This window comes from Colletes gigas, unplaced genomic scaffold (assembly GCF_013123115.1).
Source record: "Colletes gigas isolate AHSC1104 unplaced genomic scaffold, ASM1312311v1 Colletes_gigas_Sc00072, whole genome shotgun sequence".
In the NCBI taxonomy this organism is placed as follows: Eukaryota; Metazoa; Arthropoda; class Insecta; order Hymenoptera; family Colletidae; genus Colletes; species Colletes gigas.
In genome coordinates, this window is record NW_025106701.1 from 79,056 (window position 1) to 99,302 (window position 20,247).

The 20,247-nt window shown below is 38.2% G+C and overlaps 1 protein-coding gene across 1 annotated transcript in view; it reads left to right on the top strand.

Moving 5' to 3' along the window:
• The window catches only part of LOC122403760 (soluble guanylate cyclase 88E), a 72,428-nt gene extending 52,810 nt beyond the window's left edge, over positions 1-19,618 (top strand). The window contains exons 10-13 of the mRNA XM_043407492.1: positions 565-697; positions 15,841-16,068; positions 17,261-17,590; positions 18,810-19,618. Of these exons, the coding sequence (XP_043263427.1) occupies positions 565-697; positions 15,841-16,068; positions 17,261-17,590; positions 18,810-19,213 (1,095 nt within the window). The 3' untranslated portion in view covers positions 19,214-19,618. The remainder of the gene's footprint in view (positions 1-564; positions 698-15,840; positions 16,069-17,260; positions 17,591-18,809) is intronic.
• Positions 19,619-20,247: the final 629 nt, after the last annotated feature.

Sequence of the window (20,247 nt, forward strand, 5' to 3'; positions counted from 1 at the left end):
TGCTCAATAACTTAGTCAATTTTCATTCAATTTACTCAAAATTATGTATGGTGATTTCTAATACTATTCTCTTCGATTACACTTACGGAATTTTCGATCGAATAATTAGTTCCTACCTGGTGTTAAAAGAAATATTGGCTTTTTCACAAGTTTTTGAGATCTTTTTTTTAAAGTTCCACCATTTTATAATAAATTATTGTTTTATAAATCCCTACGTGCGACTGAAGCTTTGTCCTATAAAAAATAGAAAATTGTTTTAAAAAATTGCATGATTTCTTATTTTAGAATTTCTAGTGAAAAATTACACGTCCGGCCCGTTTACAACAAATTTTTGGAGGCCTCTCACGCCGTTTTCTATTATGTCTATAATAATTAATATTTTTATACGAAACTTTTTCAAGCAGTAGTTGCACAAATGTATTTTTGAAAACATTAAAAGGTTTCAAAGTTACTCCCAAAAAATTCTTGAAAATTGCTTTTATTTTCAGCTGTCATAGTGGTTTCCTCTCTTAAACGTTTCGTTTCTTTTTTGCGTGAATTCTTGAAGATCGCTTTTTCCATCAGGTCGAAACGATCGGCGACGCTTACATGGTGGTGTCCGGTGCACCAGTGAAAGAAAACGATCATGCGGATCGTGTTTGCGACATGGCGCTCGACATGGTCGAAGCGATCACGGATCTTAAAGATCGTTCTACAGGTAGGACTGCTGGAAAATGTTCCAAACGTGAGTGCAATTATTATTATTCCATCGTGGTACTCGTGGTGGTAATTATCTTCAAATTTTTTTCAATAAATTTCGTTAACGAAACCAAATAAGGAGATTCCAAGCATTTTCTTTAGATCTATTTCGATCACTAATTTTTACGGTTCTCTTTCGTAATAAAATTTTATAACATAAAGGTTTTGCTCTTGCCCTTGGGAAAAATTTTAATGGGAGTTTCTATGGGCCAAAATAAGACGAAAATCAAGAATACCAATTTGCTGATTCAGGCTTCGTTAAGAAATTATTAAAAAATTAAATTAAAAAATTTCAAATCATTCTGGAAAAATTGTAATTGTGATTGTAATTGACCCCCGCAACTAAAAATAATTTTTCCCGAACGATTTGAAATTTTCTAGTTTTGTCGAAAAATTTGTCTACCTACTCGAATTTTTTTCTCGAAAATGCGTAGGAAATCGGGGGCTTGTCTGTTTACCAAAAATGATTGTAATTCACCCCTGCAATCAAAAATAATTTTTCCAGAATAATTCAAAACTTTTCAATTTCGCCGAAAAATTTTAGCACCTACCCTGTCGATTTTTCATAAAAATCCGTTTATTATTTTTAATAAATCTGTTTGGCGCTGTACGGAAATGTTGTCCAATACTTTTTTGTAGGTACCCATGAGCACTACTTTAGAAAAAAGTTTCATTGAAATATATTTGTTAAGAAAAAGGACGAGATTATTTCTCAGGCACTGGATACATGTACATTCATTGCCTGCTGAGAATGTTCCAGTTACAAATAATTGTTTTTGTCTCGAATGTTTCGTTGCGACCGTCGCAGTATATATTTTCATGTCCAACGGAACGTTTGTGTAAAGCCATATTTTGCTCTTATATAAATTCATATTTTGTTCGTTTTGTGTCTAAGTTTGTTATTTTATATCCTGACCTCATCAACAGGTTATGGTCCCAGGAAACGCGAAAGTATACAGAAAATAAATTTCTTAGACACGCGTAGCTCGGAAAGTGCGGTTTGTTTTTATTTCTCGTTTCTTTCCTTGAGTGAACGTTCAAAATGGATACGGGCAGTGCAGTGCGTCTTGAGCAACTCGGTAAAGACAATTATGACACCTGGAGGATCCAAATGCGGGCGGTTTTAATAAAAAACGACGCCTGGGGTTACGTAAGCGGCGATTTTGCGATGATTGCGAGGCAATCGGACATCATATTGTCGATAAGCCCGTCGGAAATCAAGACAGTGAAGTTGTGCACGACAGTACGAGAGATCTGGCTGAAGTTGGAAGAGATTCACCAATCGAAAGGTCCGGTTCGTAAAGCAGCTCTATTAAATCGTCTAATTTCACATAGAATGGGAGACGGTGATGATGCGCGTAAAAGTACGCAAGAGTTTTTAGACATCGTCGATAAGTTAGCTGACATGGACATAAGGATAGTTCCAGATTTGTTGACGGTAATGCTTCTTCGAAGCTTGCCTGATAGTTTTGAAAACTTTCGGTGCGCAATTGTGTCGCGAGACGATCTTCCATCGCCTGAAACGTTACGTATAAAAATATTGGAGGAGTACGAATCGCGCAAGGAAGGCCGAAGAGTTCCTAGTCAAAATGCAATGGTGGCCGGGAAATCCGTAAACAAGAAAAGCAGTTACAATTGGAAAAGGGAGTCTCAGCCTCAAAATCCAAAGGGTAAAGTGAAGTGTTTTAGGTGCCACAAGTACGGACATTTTGCGAGGGACTGTGACGCGAAAGGGAAAGATCGGTCCGCGAATCAGACTGTTAGACGCGTCGAGGACGTGAGTTTGTACGCCGTGTCGGGCGCGGAAGAACGCGACGAGGTTTTACAGACGTATGAACGGTCGTATGGGGGTGATTGGTGTATCGACAGTGGGTGTACATCCCATATTTGTAACGATGCCCGTGCATTTACGAAAGTTGCCGCGTGGAAGCGTGGACGCATAAATATGGCAAATAGTGCGTGCGCGGAAATAGAAGCGCAAGGAATCGTTCCATTCGCGACGAACATAAACGGGAGTGAAAGAACAATTCGTTTTCACGAGACGCTATATGTGCCGGATCTCCGAACAAATCTCGTGTCCAGTGTGGACAGATCTGGCATAATTGAGTGCATCGAAATCGACAACAGTGACGACGAACTTCCTTAGCGTCTAACGGAATGGTGGGGATAGCAGGCATACACTACCGCACGAGCCACGTGTACGTGAGCTCGGCACTTCGCACAACTTCGGCAAATCGATAAAGAACGCTAGTGTGAGCCTTTCCTTCTTGCTCTTGTAAAAGAGAAACAGCTGAAATACGACCTCGCGATAATCGGCATACGATTCCAAGCCTCGACTGTCCCAGCATTTTTACTTTCCGACCTATGTAAGGTATAAGGAAATTTATAAAGTATCATAATGGAAAAAAAATTTCGAAATTTTTTTTGAGCGGAAATACACGTTTTAGGACCCCCTCATCATATTGTGACTACTACAAAAAAACATATTTTTTTTTTGTTCCTATGCTATTGACATGATTGCGTCTAAACGGCTGAATGAATTTCAATGAAACTTAACATTTAAGTTTTATGTTCTCGTTTTAAGGTCTCATTATATTTTAAGCGTGATCAGTTCCCATATAATGATGATTATACGTCTGTAGTTTTATAATTATTTCGATACATATACATCATTTGTAACAAATTTTTAAAGCGATTTATATAAATCTTAAGAAGGATTAAGATCAAATATACTTTTCTCCTATCTTTCCTAGACAGGAAAAATTAAACGAAATCTTATGCCTTGCATACCTACCTAAACCACATAAAAAACGTATTCCACAAATATTTTAGAATAATGTTGTTCATAGCAGTCTTACTCGTAAAGGGTTAATTAAGGGTTAATTAAAATGAAAAAACAACTCTTAGCCAGTACCGTGCACGCTACAGAAATAGATTACTACTGACTTTTCCCACTATGTTTTTTAATAACCGTATCAAATTGTTACACACAATCAAATGTTATATATTTGACTTAACTTTACATAACAAAATAATTGTAACGATAGGTAAAACAATAACGTGCACGCTACCGTTCAATGGAAACCACGGGAAGGTGGTGGTCACTTCCATCAGGAGGGAAATGTAAAAAATTGTTATTTCTTTGTAACATTATCACATGCCATATATTAAAATGTTTTTATTAATGTAATGAAATTACAATATAATGAAAAACTAACTCGTGAATGCATTAATTTTTATTAATATACACACGAGCCATAAAAATGGAAAAATGATACAATTGTTTACATTTCCAAAGGATGGGATGTTGGGATAGGACAAAATCCAGAGACCAAAGCATATCTTTATTTTCTAAATTACGCTCTTGAGTTTTTTTATAAATTTAGCATTTTCTTTCAAACTCAAGAGACAAGAATTCATTTGCTTCAAAAGACTGCGGCAGAACTTTTATGCGATATATTACGCAATTTTCTGAAACCGCAGCTTTTGAAACACATGGATTTAGTAAGAATGATGAATTTTTCTGTAGTCGAAAATCAACTCCCATTTAATAGTATAAATTTAGGAACAGAGTGTCTTAATTTTCTGCATCAACTGAATGCAGAAGGCAAGTCCGACATCGTAGAAACCGTAAGGAAAAATTGTTTAATGTTTTATATTACAGCTGCAAATGAAATTCGTCATCGATTGCCAATCGATGACGAATTTCTTAGCAACTTGTATGTTTTTGAACACACTTTTATATTAAATGATACAAATAGAGACATTTCCTTCAGAAATGTTCTCTTAATCGCTAAGAAATTCGGCGGTTTCGACGAAGGACTGCAAACAGAATGGTCAGTATTGCCTTTGGAATTTACAACGAAAGGTAGACAGACGCTTATCGAGATGAAATTCGATGGTTTCTGGAAAACAATTTTATTAACGCGAAATTTGGACTATAAAATTAAATTTCCTGAATTGATGAAATTAGTAAATACAATTAGATCACTTCCAAATTCCAATGCCGATGCAGAAAGATTGTTTTCCATGTTACCTGACATAAAAACAAAGAAACGGAATAAACTTTCTTCGGCCAGCGTCAACTCTATTTGCGTTGTGAAATCTTCGTTAAAGGAGCAGAGGGAAAACTCTCAACCCATGGAGGTAGATGACGATCATCTAGCTCTATTGTATTCCAAAAATTTATATCATAGATTTGCTAAGAAGCAAAAGTGTAATTTAAGATTAAACGCAACATATGACAATAACTTTGAGAATTTTCCCGCTACGTCATATGACGAAAATTAAGGTACCGATTTACTACAGAGCTTTTCTCTAGAGAGATTTTTCTCTCCAGAGAAAAGCTCTTTAGTAAATTCGTACTATTAGGCTGCAATGACAGTATAAACGTTTTCATGCGACGTCGCGGTAGACTGATCTTGTTACGTCAACGGTACCGCGACGTAGGCGCAACAAGGTGTGATGCATGTATGTATGTGCCATAACGTGACGCGAAAGCGCTTACACTGCAACCGCAGTCTTGTTAGTGATGTCCAAAATATTTTTTTTGGACTTCGCTAATATGTAAATAGTCGTTCAATTTGTCTCGCATTGTTACTTTTTTTACGTATTTCGCTTGCTGTAAATACTATTCTGCTTGCTCTAACTATCATTTTTTTTCTTCATTTATTTGCTTATATTTTGCCGTATATTTTTAGTTAGTGAAATTGCTTGCTGTAGATAGTGTGGCTATGACGTAGAATGTCGCGCCTTGTTACACTTACGTCACGGTACCGTAAGAGCAACAATGCACGATATAACGTGCCAGCTTAATCGCAAACGTCCTATTCCAACATCCCATCCTTTGGAAATGTAAACAATTGTATCATTTTTCCATTTTTATGGCTTGTGTGTATATTAATAAAAATTAATGCATTCACGAGTTAGTTTTTCATTATATTGTAATTTCATTACATTAATAAAAACATTTTAATATATGGCATGTGATAATGTTACAAAGAAATAACAATTTTTTACATTTCCCTCCTGATGGAAGTGACCACCACCTTCCCGTGGTTTCCATTGAACGGTAGCGTGCACGTTATTGTTTTACCTATCGTTACAATTATTTTGTTATGTAAAGTTAAGTCAAATATATAACATTTGATTGTGTGTAACAATTTGATACGGTTATTAAAAAACATAGTGGGAAAAGTCAGTAGTAATCTATTTCTGTAGCGTGCACGGTACTGGCTAAGAGTTGTTTTTTCATTTTAATTAACCCTTAATTAACCCTTTACGAGTAAGACTGCTATGAACAACATTATTCTAAAATATTTGTGGAATACGTTTTTTATGTGGTTTAGGTAGGTATGCAAGGCATAAGATTTCGTTTAATTTTTCCTGTCTAAGAAAGATAGGAGAAAAGTATATTTGATCTTAATCCTTCTTAAGATTTATATAAATCGCTTTAAAAATTTGTTACAAATGATGTATATGTATCGAAATAATTATAAAACTACAGACGTATAATCATCATTATATGGGAACTGATCACGCTTAAAATATAATGAGACCTTAAAACGAGAACATAAAACTTAAATGTTAAGTTTCATTGAAATTCATTCAGCCGTTTAGACGCAATCATGTCAATAGCATAGGAACAAAAAAAAAAATATGTTTTTTTGTAGTAGTCACAATATGATGAGGGGGTCCTAAAACGTGTATTTCCGCTCAAAAAAAATTTCGAAATTTTTTTTCCATTATGATACTTTATAAATTTCCTTATACCTTACATAGGTCGGAAAGTAAAAATGCTGGGACAGTCGAGGCTTGGAATCGTATGCCGATTATCGCGAGGTCGTATTTCAGCTGTTTCTCTTTTACAAGAGCAAGAAGGAAAGGCTCACACTAGCGTTCTTTATCGATTTGCCGAAGTTGTGCGAAGTGCCGAGCTCACGTACACGTGGCTCGTGCGGTAGTGTATGCCTGCTATCCCCACCATTCCGTTAGACGCTAAGGAAGTTCGTCGTCACTGTTGTCGATTTCGATGCACTCAATTATGCCAGATCTGGCCACACTGCTCGTGTCGGTCGGTCGAATCACCGATAAGGGATATCGCGTAATTTTTGACAAACACGAAGTCAAGGTTGTCGACGACGTGGGAAGCGTGATTCTGGTCGCGGAACGAACGAACGGCCTGTACTACGTCCGGGGCAACGAGGACAACTGCAAGGTGGTCAACGAACGAGGGAGAGCAGCTTGTACGTCGAGAGCAGATTCGCTGGAAGATTGGCATATTCGTCTCGGACACTTGAACCAGGAGTCGCTTCGCAATGCACTAAAAAATGGCGCAATTCAGGGAGTGCAAGTGGGAGACCTGAGCAAGAAATTTGTCTGCGAGGTATGTATTAAGGGGAAGATGTCTCGTCTTCCTTTCCCCAGGATGTCTGAAAGGGTGTCCAGCCTGGGCGATCTGGTTCATTCGGATGTTTGTGGTCCAATGAGGAACGCATCCATTGGAAGAAGTCGTTACTTTGTGACGTTTATCGACGACTGCACAGGATGGTGTGAAATAAGATTCGTCGAGCACAAGAACCAGGCGCTCCAGAAATTCGAAGAGTACGGGGTACTCGTAGAGACCCAGCAGGGGAAGAAAGTGAAGACTCTTCAAACGGACAACGGCCTGGAATATGTGAACACGAAGTTTGACGATCTTCTTCGAAAGCACGGGATAACGCGGCGCTTGACGGTTCCTTACAGCCCGGAACAGAACGGGGTAGCCGAAAGACGGAATCGAACCCTAATGGAGATGGCAAGGTGTCTTCTTATCGAGTTAGGTTTGCCACCATATTTCTGGGCAGAGGCCGTGAATACAGCGAATTTTATTCGGAACCGATGTCCCACGAGTAGACTGAAGGGAAGAATGCCGTACGAGGCATGGTACGGAAAGGCTCCTAACGTGGGTTTCATGCGACGTTTCGGCTGCGAAGTACATGTTTTGGATAGGACCCAAAACAAAAGTAAGCTTGAGTCTCGATCCAAGAAGGGCGTTCTTGTTGGATACAGCGAGGAATCTAAGGGCTATCGAGTCTGGATCCCTAACGAAAGGAGAATCGTGGTATCCCGCGACATAAAGTTCTTGGAGAAAGTTGGTGTTCAAACTAGCCCGCATTCGACTCTTATGGAGAACTGCGACGATACTACGGAGTATTTGGGTTACGATTTCCCATTGACGAAGATTCCGGAAGAGCCAATCGATCGCGAATCAAATACGAGGTATGACTCTCCTACGTCTTCTGTTTCAGCGATCGAGGGTAGAGATGTAAATCATCAGCAACCATCGACTTCGAGGCGAGGCAGAGGGAGGCCACGAAAAGTAATGACGGGGAGACGAGGAAGACCGAGAAAAGATTACAACATGGTCGAGGTCGATTCAACCGTCGAGGACGAAGAGGAAGAAGAAGTGGTCGAATCTACTACTGCCGGCGCCGCAGAATGTAGAGTTTTTCAGATGGTCGAATCGAAGTCGATGGTCGAAGAGGCGATGGTCGGAGAGGTATTCCTGACGGAGATTCCGTTAACAGAAGCGTTGTCGAGTCCAGAGTCGGACGAATGGATGGAAGCCATGGCGAGTGAGTTGAAGTCCGTTTTATGTAACAACACCTGGGAGATTGTGGATAGGCCGAAGGGGCGCAGCGTCGTTGGGAGCCGTTTCGTGCTTGGAAACAAGTTCGGGACCAACGGAGCCCTGGAAAAACGGAAAGCCAGGATTGTTGCGAGAGGTTTTTCCCAGCAGCCGGGAAGAGATTTTCACGAGACGTATGCTCCCGTAGCGCGTTTGGGAACGTTTCGCTTGGCGATTGCTCTGGCGGCTCGCAGAGGAATGCATATCAGGCAATACGACGTGACCACTGCATACCTGAACGGTGTATTAGAAGAGGAAATTTTTATGGAAGTTCCGGAGAAGGTTGAAGACACTCTTCGATACATTCTCAGGAAGGAGTCAACGTCGAACGATGCAAGGATCACTTTGAAGAGACTGATGAGCGGTGATAAGGTGTGTCGCCTGAGGAAGGCCTTATACGGACTTAAGCAGGCCGGACGTGCCTGGAACAAGCGGCTGGAAAAGGAGCTTCGAAATCTTGGAGCTATTCCTTCAAAAGGAGATCCGTGTCTTTATTTGAAGGGCGACGGAGACGATCTGCTGATGATCGTTGTATACGTCGATGATATTCTTATCATGTCTCGAAATCTGACTAAAGTCACTAACTTTGGGATCGAGTTAAATAAAAGTTTTCAGATGAAGGAACTTGGTGATCTTAACCGGTGCCTAGGTATAGATTTCGAGAGGAGCCAAGACGGTATCAGGCTGACCCAGAAGACCTATATTCGCGATATCTTGCGACGTTTCGGGATGGAGAACGCGAATCCGCTTTCGACCCCTCTTGACGTGGGTACAAAATTGACGAAAACGGAAATCTGGGCCCCATACGATGGACCGAAGCCGCCTTATCGTGAGTTAGTCGGAGCTTTGTTGTATCTCTCCGTAGCAACGCGGCCGGACGTGGCCCATGCAGCGAGCTTGCTGAGCCAGTTCAACGAGTGTTTTGGAAAGACTCACTGGATGGCAGCAAAGCGGGTTCTGCGGTATTTACGAGGAACAGCAGACCTGGGCATCACCTACCGGCGCGACGAACGGCCGATAGAAGGATTCGTGGATGCGGATTGGGCTGGGTGTACCGATGACAGGAGGTCATTTACCGGGTATGCATTCATTATGAATGGCGGGTGCGTAACGTGGGATTCGAAGAAGCAGCGGACTGTAGCTCTATCTTCAACCGAAGCTGAGTATATGGCACTCAGCGAGGCAACCAAAGAGGCTGTCTATCTTCGCCGTTTCCTACGCGAGCTCGGCGAGAGAGTGGACGTTATTAAATTGTCAAATGATAATTTTGGAGCTCAGAAACTTGCAGGTAATCCAGTTTTCCACGCTCGGACCAAACACATAGACATCCGGCATCATTTCGTTCGCGAGGCCGTCGATTCAGGACTGGTGGATATTCAACACATCGCTTCTGAGAACATGCCAGCCGACGTGCTAACCAAGGCGCTCAGCAAACCGAAGCACGAGAGCTGCGTCAGTCATCTGGGACTGACTAGGATGTTACAGAAGAAATCCAGTAGTCCAGTACCTTCGAGGGGAAGTGTTAAGAAAAAGGTCGATAATATTTCTTAGGCACTGGATACATTTACATTCAGTGCCTGCTGAGAGTGATCCAGTTACAACAAATTGTTTTGTCTCAAATGTTTCGCTGCGACGAGCGACCGTCGCATTATATATTCTCATCTCCTACGGAACGTTTCGTACTGCCATAGTTTTGCTCTTTATATAAATTCATATTTTGTTCGTTTTGTGTCTAAGTTTGTTATTTTATATCCTGACCTCATCAACAATATTTACTATCGCAGGAGTTATGGCTGTTTGAAAATTGGTCCATTTGTATGAGGTTTTTCTCATTTTACGGGGTCAAGGAATAACTTTTTCAATATTGTTTGAATTTCTACATATTCTTCATCAAAATACACGTTGTTTGCCGTTTGAAACATCAAAATCTTCCAATCCGTTTAGGAGTTATGATGTTTCAAAGATTCACTTTCAGGATAGTATTTCAGGCCTTAAATTATATTTTCAGTAAGGAATTTTTTTCTCGAAAGTGGATAGGATTTCGGGGGTGTAGCTATTGACCAAAATTGATTATAATTAACCCTAGCAACCAAAAATAATTTTTTTAGAACGATTTGGAACTTTTTAATTTTGCCGAAAAATTTCATTATTTACTCGAATTTTTTTTCGAAAATGCGTAGGATTTCGGGGATGTGTCTATTCACCAAAAATGATTATAATTGACCCCTGCAACCAAAAATAATTTTTTCAGAATGATTGGAATTTTGAAACTTAATGTTTTAATAACTTGTTAACGGAGCGACAATTAAGAAATTGATATTCTTGATTTTCGTCTTATTTTGGCCTCTAGAATCTCTCATTAAAATGTTTCCCAGCGGTGGCCGAGCACCCTGTACATAGTATAGGGGGGACCGGGGCTAGAAGTTCCGATTTTGAGAAGACATAAAAAATGACTAGAAAATAATGTAGTTATTTTCTTTACTACTGACTAATTTATTGTTTTTATTATATTTTAAGATTTTCAGCTCAAATTTAATATATTGCAATAAGTTTTTCAGAGAAACTCGTTTTTTTGGTGATTAGTCGAAGCGGAACTTCTTACCCCGTCGTGGGGCAAATTGTTATCGTTCTGGTGTAAGCTGTTACTGCGAAGTAAGTGTTACACACAACTTTATTAACAAGGCTTGTTTATTAACTTTGAATTAATACAAATACATATGTCGGAGAAACAACATCATCGGAAATTATTCGTGGGCTATTTCTTTCGGGTCCTCTTGGGCGACCAATACTTTGTTTCATAATTCGTTTCATATTATTTTAAATGTTCAACTAATTAACGATTAACTATTAACTCAAACAAACTTTGTTAAAAAGAAAGAATAATCAACGAAAACTGATGAGTCCTTTGTAGGAAATATTTAATTTTTATATCACATTTTTATTACTCGGAAACCCTTTTTATTCTATTCTTTTCTTTTCGTATATTTCTTTTTTCAAACGTTCTGGTATCCAAACAACCAACTCGACTGCCTTCAAGAGTCATATTCAAACGTCAACGCTAACCAGCCGCACATTTGCGTTTTCGATGATATTCTTCGCATCGATTAAATTTAACACAAAAGCTATCGTGACAGGTCAAATGACCGTTTTAAAAATTTCGTTTAGAATTTCTAACACACAATATTATTTTAGCGCCATTTAACTTCGCGACTTTTCTTATAGTATACGTACAATGAATTTTACAATATTCACTTCTATGCTTATTGTTTGTTTTCTGAGAAAAGTATGTAGTCTGTCTTGCCTACAACGGCCGGTCATCTGACCGGTTGAATGATTTATATTTTTCTGTAAATAACTAGACAAAATTTGGTACCAAATTCTGGTTTGCTTCCGATGTAAATGGCAAATACACTCCCAGCCATAAAGATAGCACATGTGTGCTATTTTTAATTTCTCACTGACACACGTACAATTTTGGGTTTGTAACGCATAATATAGTAAGCTTACGAGCTCAGAACATGCGGATCGTTGCAAAGAGGTTGCGGCATCACGGCGTTTTGTTTACAAAACAGAAACAGTGTTGTATTCTAGGAACGAAATGATAGCACACTCCGTCTACATGTTTATAAACTGCTCAGTATTTCGCGATCTCTTAGATATTCAAGACGCGAAAGTATTGCCTAGTAATTTACAAGAATGGGACGGGGGAAAAAATTAACGATATCAGAAATAAAGCATATTCTTGAACTGAAAAGGCAAAATTTATCAGTATCTAAAATTTCGAAAATAACTAGCAGAAGTCGAAAGGTAATTTATAATTTACTTAAAAACTTGGAAAATTATGGTAAAAAGAAGAGTAGTGGAAGACCATCATCGTTGTCACAATGGGATAAACGAACTGTTTTGCGTATAGCTTCCAATACCCAGTGTACAACAAAACAAATCATGCAAAAGGCTGGCGTCAATGCAAGTGTTTCAAGTGTTCGTCGTGTATTACAATCATGCAAGCACATTAGAAGACTAAAAATAAAAAAGAAACCTGCATTAACTCCACGGCACAAACAAGAACGTTTACAATTTGCCAAAGATCGAATACACTGGAAGAAGAAGTGGCGAAAAGTGATATTTTCCGACGAAAAAAAATTTAATTTAGATGGACCTGATGGTTTAAACTATTATTTCCACGAACTAAGAAAAGAAAAATTGTCAAAGATTCGGCGAGCAATGGGCCGTGGTGGAGTAATGGTGTGGGCGGCCATCGGTTACTTCGGTAAGACGGAAATAAAATTTATTTATGGAAAAATGAACAGTAAATATTATTTGGATTTGATAAAGCAACAAATAACAAAGCATGCCCTACGTATATCTGGGTCCGGATTCATATATCAGCAGGATAATGCAGCGGTACATACTGCAAAACTTGTAAAAACCTATACGTGTTTTATCATGGCCTGCGCGCTCACCGGATATTAATATTATCGAAAATTATTGGAGTCAACTCAGTCAAGCAGTTTACAAACATGGGAAACAATACGAGAATGTCCACGAACTAAAAGAAGCTATTGTCGCGGAATTTAAATCAAGAAAATATTCAAAAATTATATAAGTCGTTACCAAATAGAATGATTGAAATCATAGAAAATAAAGGAGGATGTACTCATTATTAAACAATTAATGAATAATTATATAGATTGATAATAAATTAAATAAATGTTTATTGCTTTATAAGTGTGCTATCATTTCGTCCTTCGTATACAACACTGTTTCTGTTTTGTAAACAAAACGCCGTGATGCCGCGACATCTTTTCAGCGATCCGCATGTTCTGAGCTCGTAAGCTTACTATATTATGTGTTACAAACCCAAAATTGTACGTGTGTCAGTGAGAAATTAAAGATAGCGCACATGTGCTATCTTTTTGGCTGAGAGTGTATATGTATAGCAGAGACGAAAGGAGGGAATCTACAGTTTCCACTGTCTTAGAACAGTCCATCAACGCGTATTAAAAATACTAAAACTTTAAATGCGTACAGTTCCGAAACTACTAGTGTTTTATTAAATATTGAGCCATTGTTAGAAGCGGCAAAGCCTCGCCTTTGAAATGGCATTTGGTCTATGTCGATCCGACTTTCCGTTATGGAGATATCATCATATAAAGACAATCGTAATTTTTAAAATTCCGCTACGTCTGACACTGCGCCTTACGAAAGCCTATTAACGCGTATTAAAAATACTAAAAACTTTAGATGCGTGCAGTTCTGAAACTACTAGTGTTTTATTAATAATTAAACCACTGATGGAAAGCCTCCCCTTCAAAATGGCTTTTGGTTTTTGTCGATCCGACTTCCCATGTTTGAGATATCGTAATTTATGTAAATAGATAATATTTAGAAAATTCTCTTATGGCGCTTCCCGTGTTACGAAAGCCTATTAACACGCATTAAATTACTAAAAACTTTAATTACCTGCAGTTTCGAAATTATTAATATTTTCTCCATGATCGAGCCATCGTTAGCAGTGGCGAAGCCTCCCCTTTGAAATGGTTTTTGGTTTTCGTCGATCGGACTTTCCGTTTTTGAGATATCGTAATTTATGTAAAAGGTAATTTTTTAATTTCTACTATCTCTGTCTCCATCGGACGCATCGCGTCGTAACTCTTTGTCGCACGTGAGTCGTGACCGAGTGATCTAGTTGCGGCGTAGTATTTCCAAGAATTTACTACGCATTGTTTACTATTGTCCCGCGCGCGTGGTCAATGAACTCGCGAGAGCAACAACGAAACGTAAACAGACCCTATCTCCGAAACTAGCCACCGCATCGACTTGAAATTAAAATCGCTATATCGCCGGAACTAATAAAGCTATTGACTCGTTTTAAGGGGCCTTTCTACCTTGTGGGATTTAAAAAATCAAACTTTGTTTGCATTTTCTTTTAGTATGTTGTCTCGAAAATATATCTACCAAATATTAAATTGAAATTTGAAAAACTAACGAAGTTATAACCTGCTGAAATGTACCGCGCGCAGGTATAACAACTGGACGTGAAACTTTAAAGCTGTTTTTCTCGAAACTACATTTTTCGGCACTGCGTATGTGATAACGAAAAAACTATTCAAGATATGAACATGAAATTTACACAGTATCTTTAGAACTGGTCTCCCTATAGCATGAACTAGGATAATTGCGTAATATGCAATACTTTTTCTTTTATTTACAAAAAAGCAGCCGAATATATGAAAATATCCTAGTTCATGCTATAACCACACTCATCTACATTAAGAATATCGTTGGTTTTTGGATTTTGGACAACTTGTTCGCAAGATATCACATACGCAGTCAGGCGCCGTTCGTAAAAACTGTTGTTTGTTGATCAACAAAAACAGCGTAATCAATACATATTATGCGTTGCAAAAATTCCTAAATATAGCTAAATATATAATAAATGTATCTACAAAACAAGGAATTAATCGCTTTTTAATAGCCCGCAAAAAAATCACAAAGAAACATGTATTTTTCGTGCCTACAAGGTAGAATGGCCCCTTAAAGGACATTTCGTCCTCTACCTAATGATCATATCACCTACTATAATATTTGCTATCTTCTATGTGTATTTTGAAATTTTCTTTGACGCTACATACCCGAAGAAATGTCAGCAATTCCTACTGATCGTATGACTAGTGTACGATAAAATTGGGCCACAAATTGTTTATTTAATTGAAAATGAATTTAAATACAGGATGTTTGCATAATTACTAGCCATTACTTTTTTTTAAATAGTTGTTTTCTTTAGAATTTATTACCGTATCGACTTGGATCAAAATTTGTTTTCAAGGATGTTTTATCTTCTATCCGATGAAAATTAAACAATTTTTTAACATAGAAGAAGAGGATATCTTGCGAATAAACATCAAAATACAACTTTCTATACGTATAATGCAAAAAGTAGAAGTACGTTGCCTCGTAAAAGAGAAAAAGAAAAACATTTGACCGGTCATGGTAGGATTGGGTATACATGAAGTGCCGGTATGTTTAGTGTTAAGTATCGATTAAGGGAGTCTTTTACTGTAAAATGCGTTTTTTTATGTTTTCTTTGGTATTTTTTTATAAAGAAACTATGCAAGTTCTTGCATCGGCGTTTCGCATAAATATTTATTTCTCTTTCAGTAATATTCAGAAATTTTCACATCGAAAAATAGTCAAAATTAATGGCTGTACAGACCCTTATCACAAACATTTTTAAATTTCACTGCTGAAAAAGGACGATTTTAATATTCCTTAAAATGGCGTTGCAAAATTGTATTCGAGTAGTCAGTTTGTTCTATGAAAATAAATTCTTGAAGTGCAAAGGGTTAATGTAGAGTAATTTAGAAACGAAGAGGCAGACGAGTTTTCCCCTGCAAGCGATCGAAATACATTTATTGTTCACTTTCTTCTAGGTCTCCATCTTCAAATACGGGTTGGAATTCACAGCGGCGCCGTGGTGGCTGGCATCGTCGGCTTAAAAATGCCGCGATATTGTCTCTTCGGTGATTCTGTGAACACTGCATCGCGAATGGAGGCGACGAGTCAGGCGATGCAAATTCATATATCGCAATCCACGCGAGAACTATTATCGCCGTCGTACAAAGTAAAGGAACGAGGGGAAATAGAGGTGAAGGGCAAAGGTACGAAAAAGGTTATTCGTCTAAGGGTCATTTCACGCGAAATCGGACACTTTTTAGAGTAAATTTTCAAATTATGTTCAATTTTGGATACGTTCTAGTCTTTAGCAATATTTAAACGTATTTCAAAGGATTTTTCAAAGCGCCTATAGGCTCTCAGTTAGTTGGCTGCGTGCATCAAACGCCCATGTGCGTTCAACCTGTGTGTTGCTCGAGGCATGAAAAAGTTTTCTGCACACAACATGTGCTTGCATGAAAATTGGCCGTAGTCAAAGGGTTAATGATTCACTATAGGTAAACACGAGATGTATACACAGCTATGTTGTCATTTCTGCCATGACTGTCGTATACAAACGTTGAATTAGTAGACTGAAATAGTTGTTTGGAAGCCCATATAAGCATTAATTTTATGAATAGAAATGCAATAAACATATATGACATATCTTTCTATAAAAAATATACAGAATATATGCCATATGCAAAATAAAAATTATATTTTTAAGGACCTCCAGTAATGAAACAAACTTCTATTTCTTAAAAAGATATTTTCATAAACATCCGTAGTCTACTAATAACTTCGTCAAGTAGTGGCACAGAAATGTTGCCAATATATAATTAGTACCATCGACAAAGAGTGAGTTCCTAAATTCCCAATAGCATTATAAATATTAACTATATCCTCTAAAACAATGGCGCCGCGGCGCACTGATATAGCGTGCGCTGAAATTAATTTTCATAAAGCCAATTTTAAATTACCCATGTTTTCAAGAAAATGTGGCTATGTTGTCATTTTTTTCAGGTTTTTAAATATTTCCCTGGTACAAAAAACAGGGCATTTTTTTCAAACAGTTGCAAAAAAAAAATAGTAAAAACAATTTTTTTTTTTTAATCTATACAAGTTTTATTTGGTGCTTTAATGTCTTCTTTACAAGCAGCCAAAAGTGCATTCTCATCCGTTTGTTACTTCAGCAGCTATAGTTTTTTGAAAAAAAGTAGCACTCAACTTTATACGTCTATAACATCAACTATTTATACAATTTTGAAAAATCCTTTGAAATACGTTTAAATATCGCTAAGGTCTACAACGTATCCAAAGTTGAACATGATTTGAAAACTTACTCCAAAAGGTGTCCGATTTCGTGCGAAATGACTCGATAGTGTTGAAAAGCATTGATGCGATCTATTCGTATTTTAGGGACGATGAAAACTTACTGGCTGGAAAAGAGGGAATACAGGTCATCGTCGACGAAAGGGATTACTATTCAAGAACCACCGCAGTGGCACACGAGGAGCATCGAGAAGCGAGTTTCAGCGGGAACAACCGGTACCTTCACAACATCGTCTATGTTCGACAGCCAACATTGTTTAGACACGTCCTCCAGACGTGGTTCCAAGATGGTATCTCCAGCACTCCCTGATTCCTCGTTTCTTCCCGAAGAAAGAAGAATCTATTCGCCGATCACGTTTCAGGACGTTGCTCGGAGATCAGTCGCAAATTCACCAACGAAGAATACCGATACAAAGGGTAGGTCGATTGGTCCTTCGACAAAACGGCTTAACAATTTAAGAAAGCATACAACTAAAGCACGCGATTCGTTTACTTATGTGGGGTCTTGTTGATAAAATGGGAAGGGTAAGGAGAGGGGAGCATTTGAATAACACAAGAAAACAATTAGTACTACACGATAGAGCCCGTCCTACCAACAACTTTTGTACGAACATTTTTTTAATAACTACAACTCCTTCCGAGATATCTTGCTGAACTCACTTAAACAAGACGCCTTGTATATTAATGGAAGGTTGGTCGAGCGCTTGCGAGAGGAACGATCCCTCTGGTGACGAGCACGGGAGACGATGTACCCCACACGAGACGCATGGACATCTTTGGCACTTTACTATGACTTTAATAAGCGTTGCATCGCTCTATAAAAAAGCGTATTTCGTGGAAAAGAGTCCAAGGAATACGACAGTATTTTATCGAAAATTTTAAAAACACGTCCGCGAATCTGTATTTAAAAAACAAAAGTTTATTTATAATTTCTGATGCTGTAGTATTAAGTTCCCGTTTGGAACAAAATTTATTTAAAAAGGCCACCCCCTTATCGAATTCAATTAAAACATAACATCTCGATACGATGAATAGTATCCGTGATGAAAATTCCCAAGTACCACCCATTTTGGGCAAAGTCGTAAACTTTGAAGGCTTGTATTTTTTAGACGAATTTGAAACCAGCAAAACGATGACTTAACCTCTTCAAGGATACTGACTCATATTTGTATCTTTAGTATCTAAGTTATTTTGAATATGTGGCGCTACTTCGCTGGTGGTAGAATCTCGAGAAAAATCGTAGGAGGGTAGAAGAAGAAAGGAGAGGGGAAGCGTTTCGTCCAAGCTTGCTAGTAGACTCATAAGTAAAAGGCCTTCTAGCAAACCCAATTGGGCAGTTGGTCGAGGAGTGTATACTACACCAGGATTTGTATAGCAACGGAGGGGTCGGTTGAGCGCGACTCCTCTAGTGGCGAGTATGGGAAATGACGCCAGAAATATTACATCATAGTAACCACTAGAATTATGAATAAATATTCATAGTTAAACTTTCCAATGATGTATCATGGCAGCATTGTCAGAAAATTGATGCAACTGCTACATCTTTATAATTCTTCCTTCCAACTACCGATACCTCGTTTATTTTATTGGACGCCAGCTACGATTTGTATTTTTTACAATAAATAAATATTTGCAGATTGTAGGTCGAACTCGATGGGAGCAGTGATCACTAGGAACATGGACATGTTTAGCTCACTTCTGAACGACACGGAGGAACACTTTCGACAGCACAGGGACAGCCTGTCGCCTCGCTTGGAGAACCAGTCACCCGGACAGCAAACGAAGACAGAAGTACAAGTGAACGCGAGTTCAAGCTCAGTGTCCGAGGAATCGTACGAGGACAGGGCGTCTTCCGTGGACGCGAACGTTTCAAAGCGAGAAAAGGACGTGTTCTGCAAGAAGGGCAAAGGATATCACGCGCCGTTTCACAGCGACGTCAGCAACTCGCAGTCGTTGACGCAACAGGATCAATGTTGTCCTGGCTTCACCATGTCGAAGAGTGGTAAAATGCGTCACAACAACGGTTGCAGCATCGTCTAATAGAGAAATTTGTCAAGTTCAACGATCGATTTGCCTTCTGGACAAGTTCTACAAACTCCCGTCGAAGATCAGCCGAGCTCATATTCTCTGATAAAAAAAATTTGATCTCCGCTTCTCGATTAGTTGAAAATTTATAACGAGATTCGTTACGATTATATTTCTTGGAAGAACTTGAACTTTTACCGATAGAGCCTGCGTTAATAGCTGCTATACTCTGAACTATACTCTGTTCAATGAGAACTGGCGGGAAATATGAACAGCTGCATGCGAGCAACGCGTGATCAGACCAAGGACGAAACGTCATGTTCAGATCTCTACATAGTAGGAAAAAAGCTAATTTTTTAAACAAAAAGTACTCATTCTCAATATTACTATAATATTAATATTATTACATAATAGTGTAAATAAGAAGGCAAATGAAAATACAAATTAAGTTATGGAAAAGTATATTCCAACATTTAATTTATATTTATTATTATATACAATCTATGTTGATTCTGTGTTTGAACTGTCACAATTTAAACTAATTATAAATGAATAATGTGTCAATATTATGGTCCAATTGCCAAAATCTGTGTTCAATAACTTGAACAACATGTTCAACGCATTTTCTCGTTTTCAACCGTAATCTGTTCTAATGACTCGTGAAATAAATTTGGTAATTATTTACTTTAGGGGACCTCAAGTCCGATTTTGATGATTTTGAAATATGTTATAGAAAATAAGGTTCTGAACATCTTTTTCCTATACACATAACTGCCGCACGGCCTTAGTTTCCGAGATATTCGCAAAATTCCTTTCGTGCTACCACATTGAATTCTACCTTTACATATGCGTTCGTAGCAGCGTGAGCGACAGTACACCTTCATATAGTTAAGCATGAATTTGAGGACGAACTGAAACAAGTGTGAATCTGTAAAGTGAAGATTTGCAAAAGATCAAACTTGACCGATTCAATGATTTTGAACTTCGATTTGCCTAATGGCGGCCTGAATAATAAATCTATCCTGACCCTAACTCAATTCATCGATTCG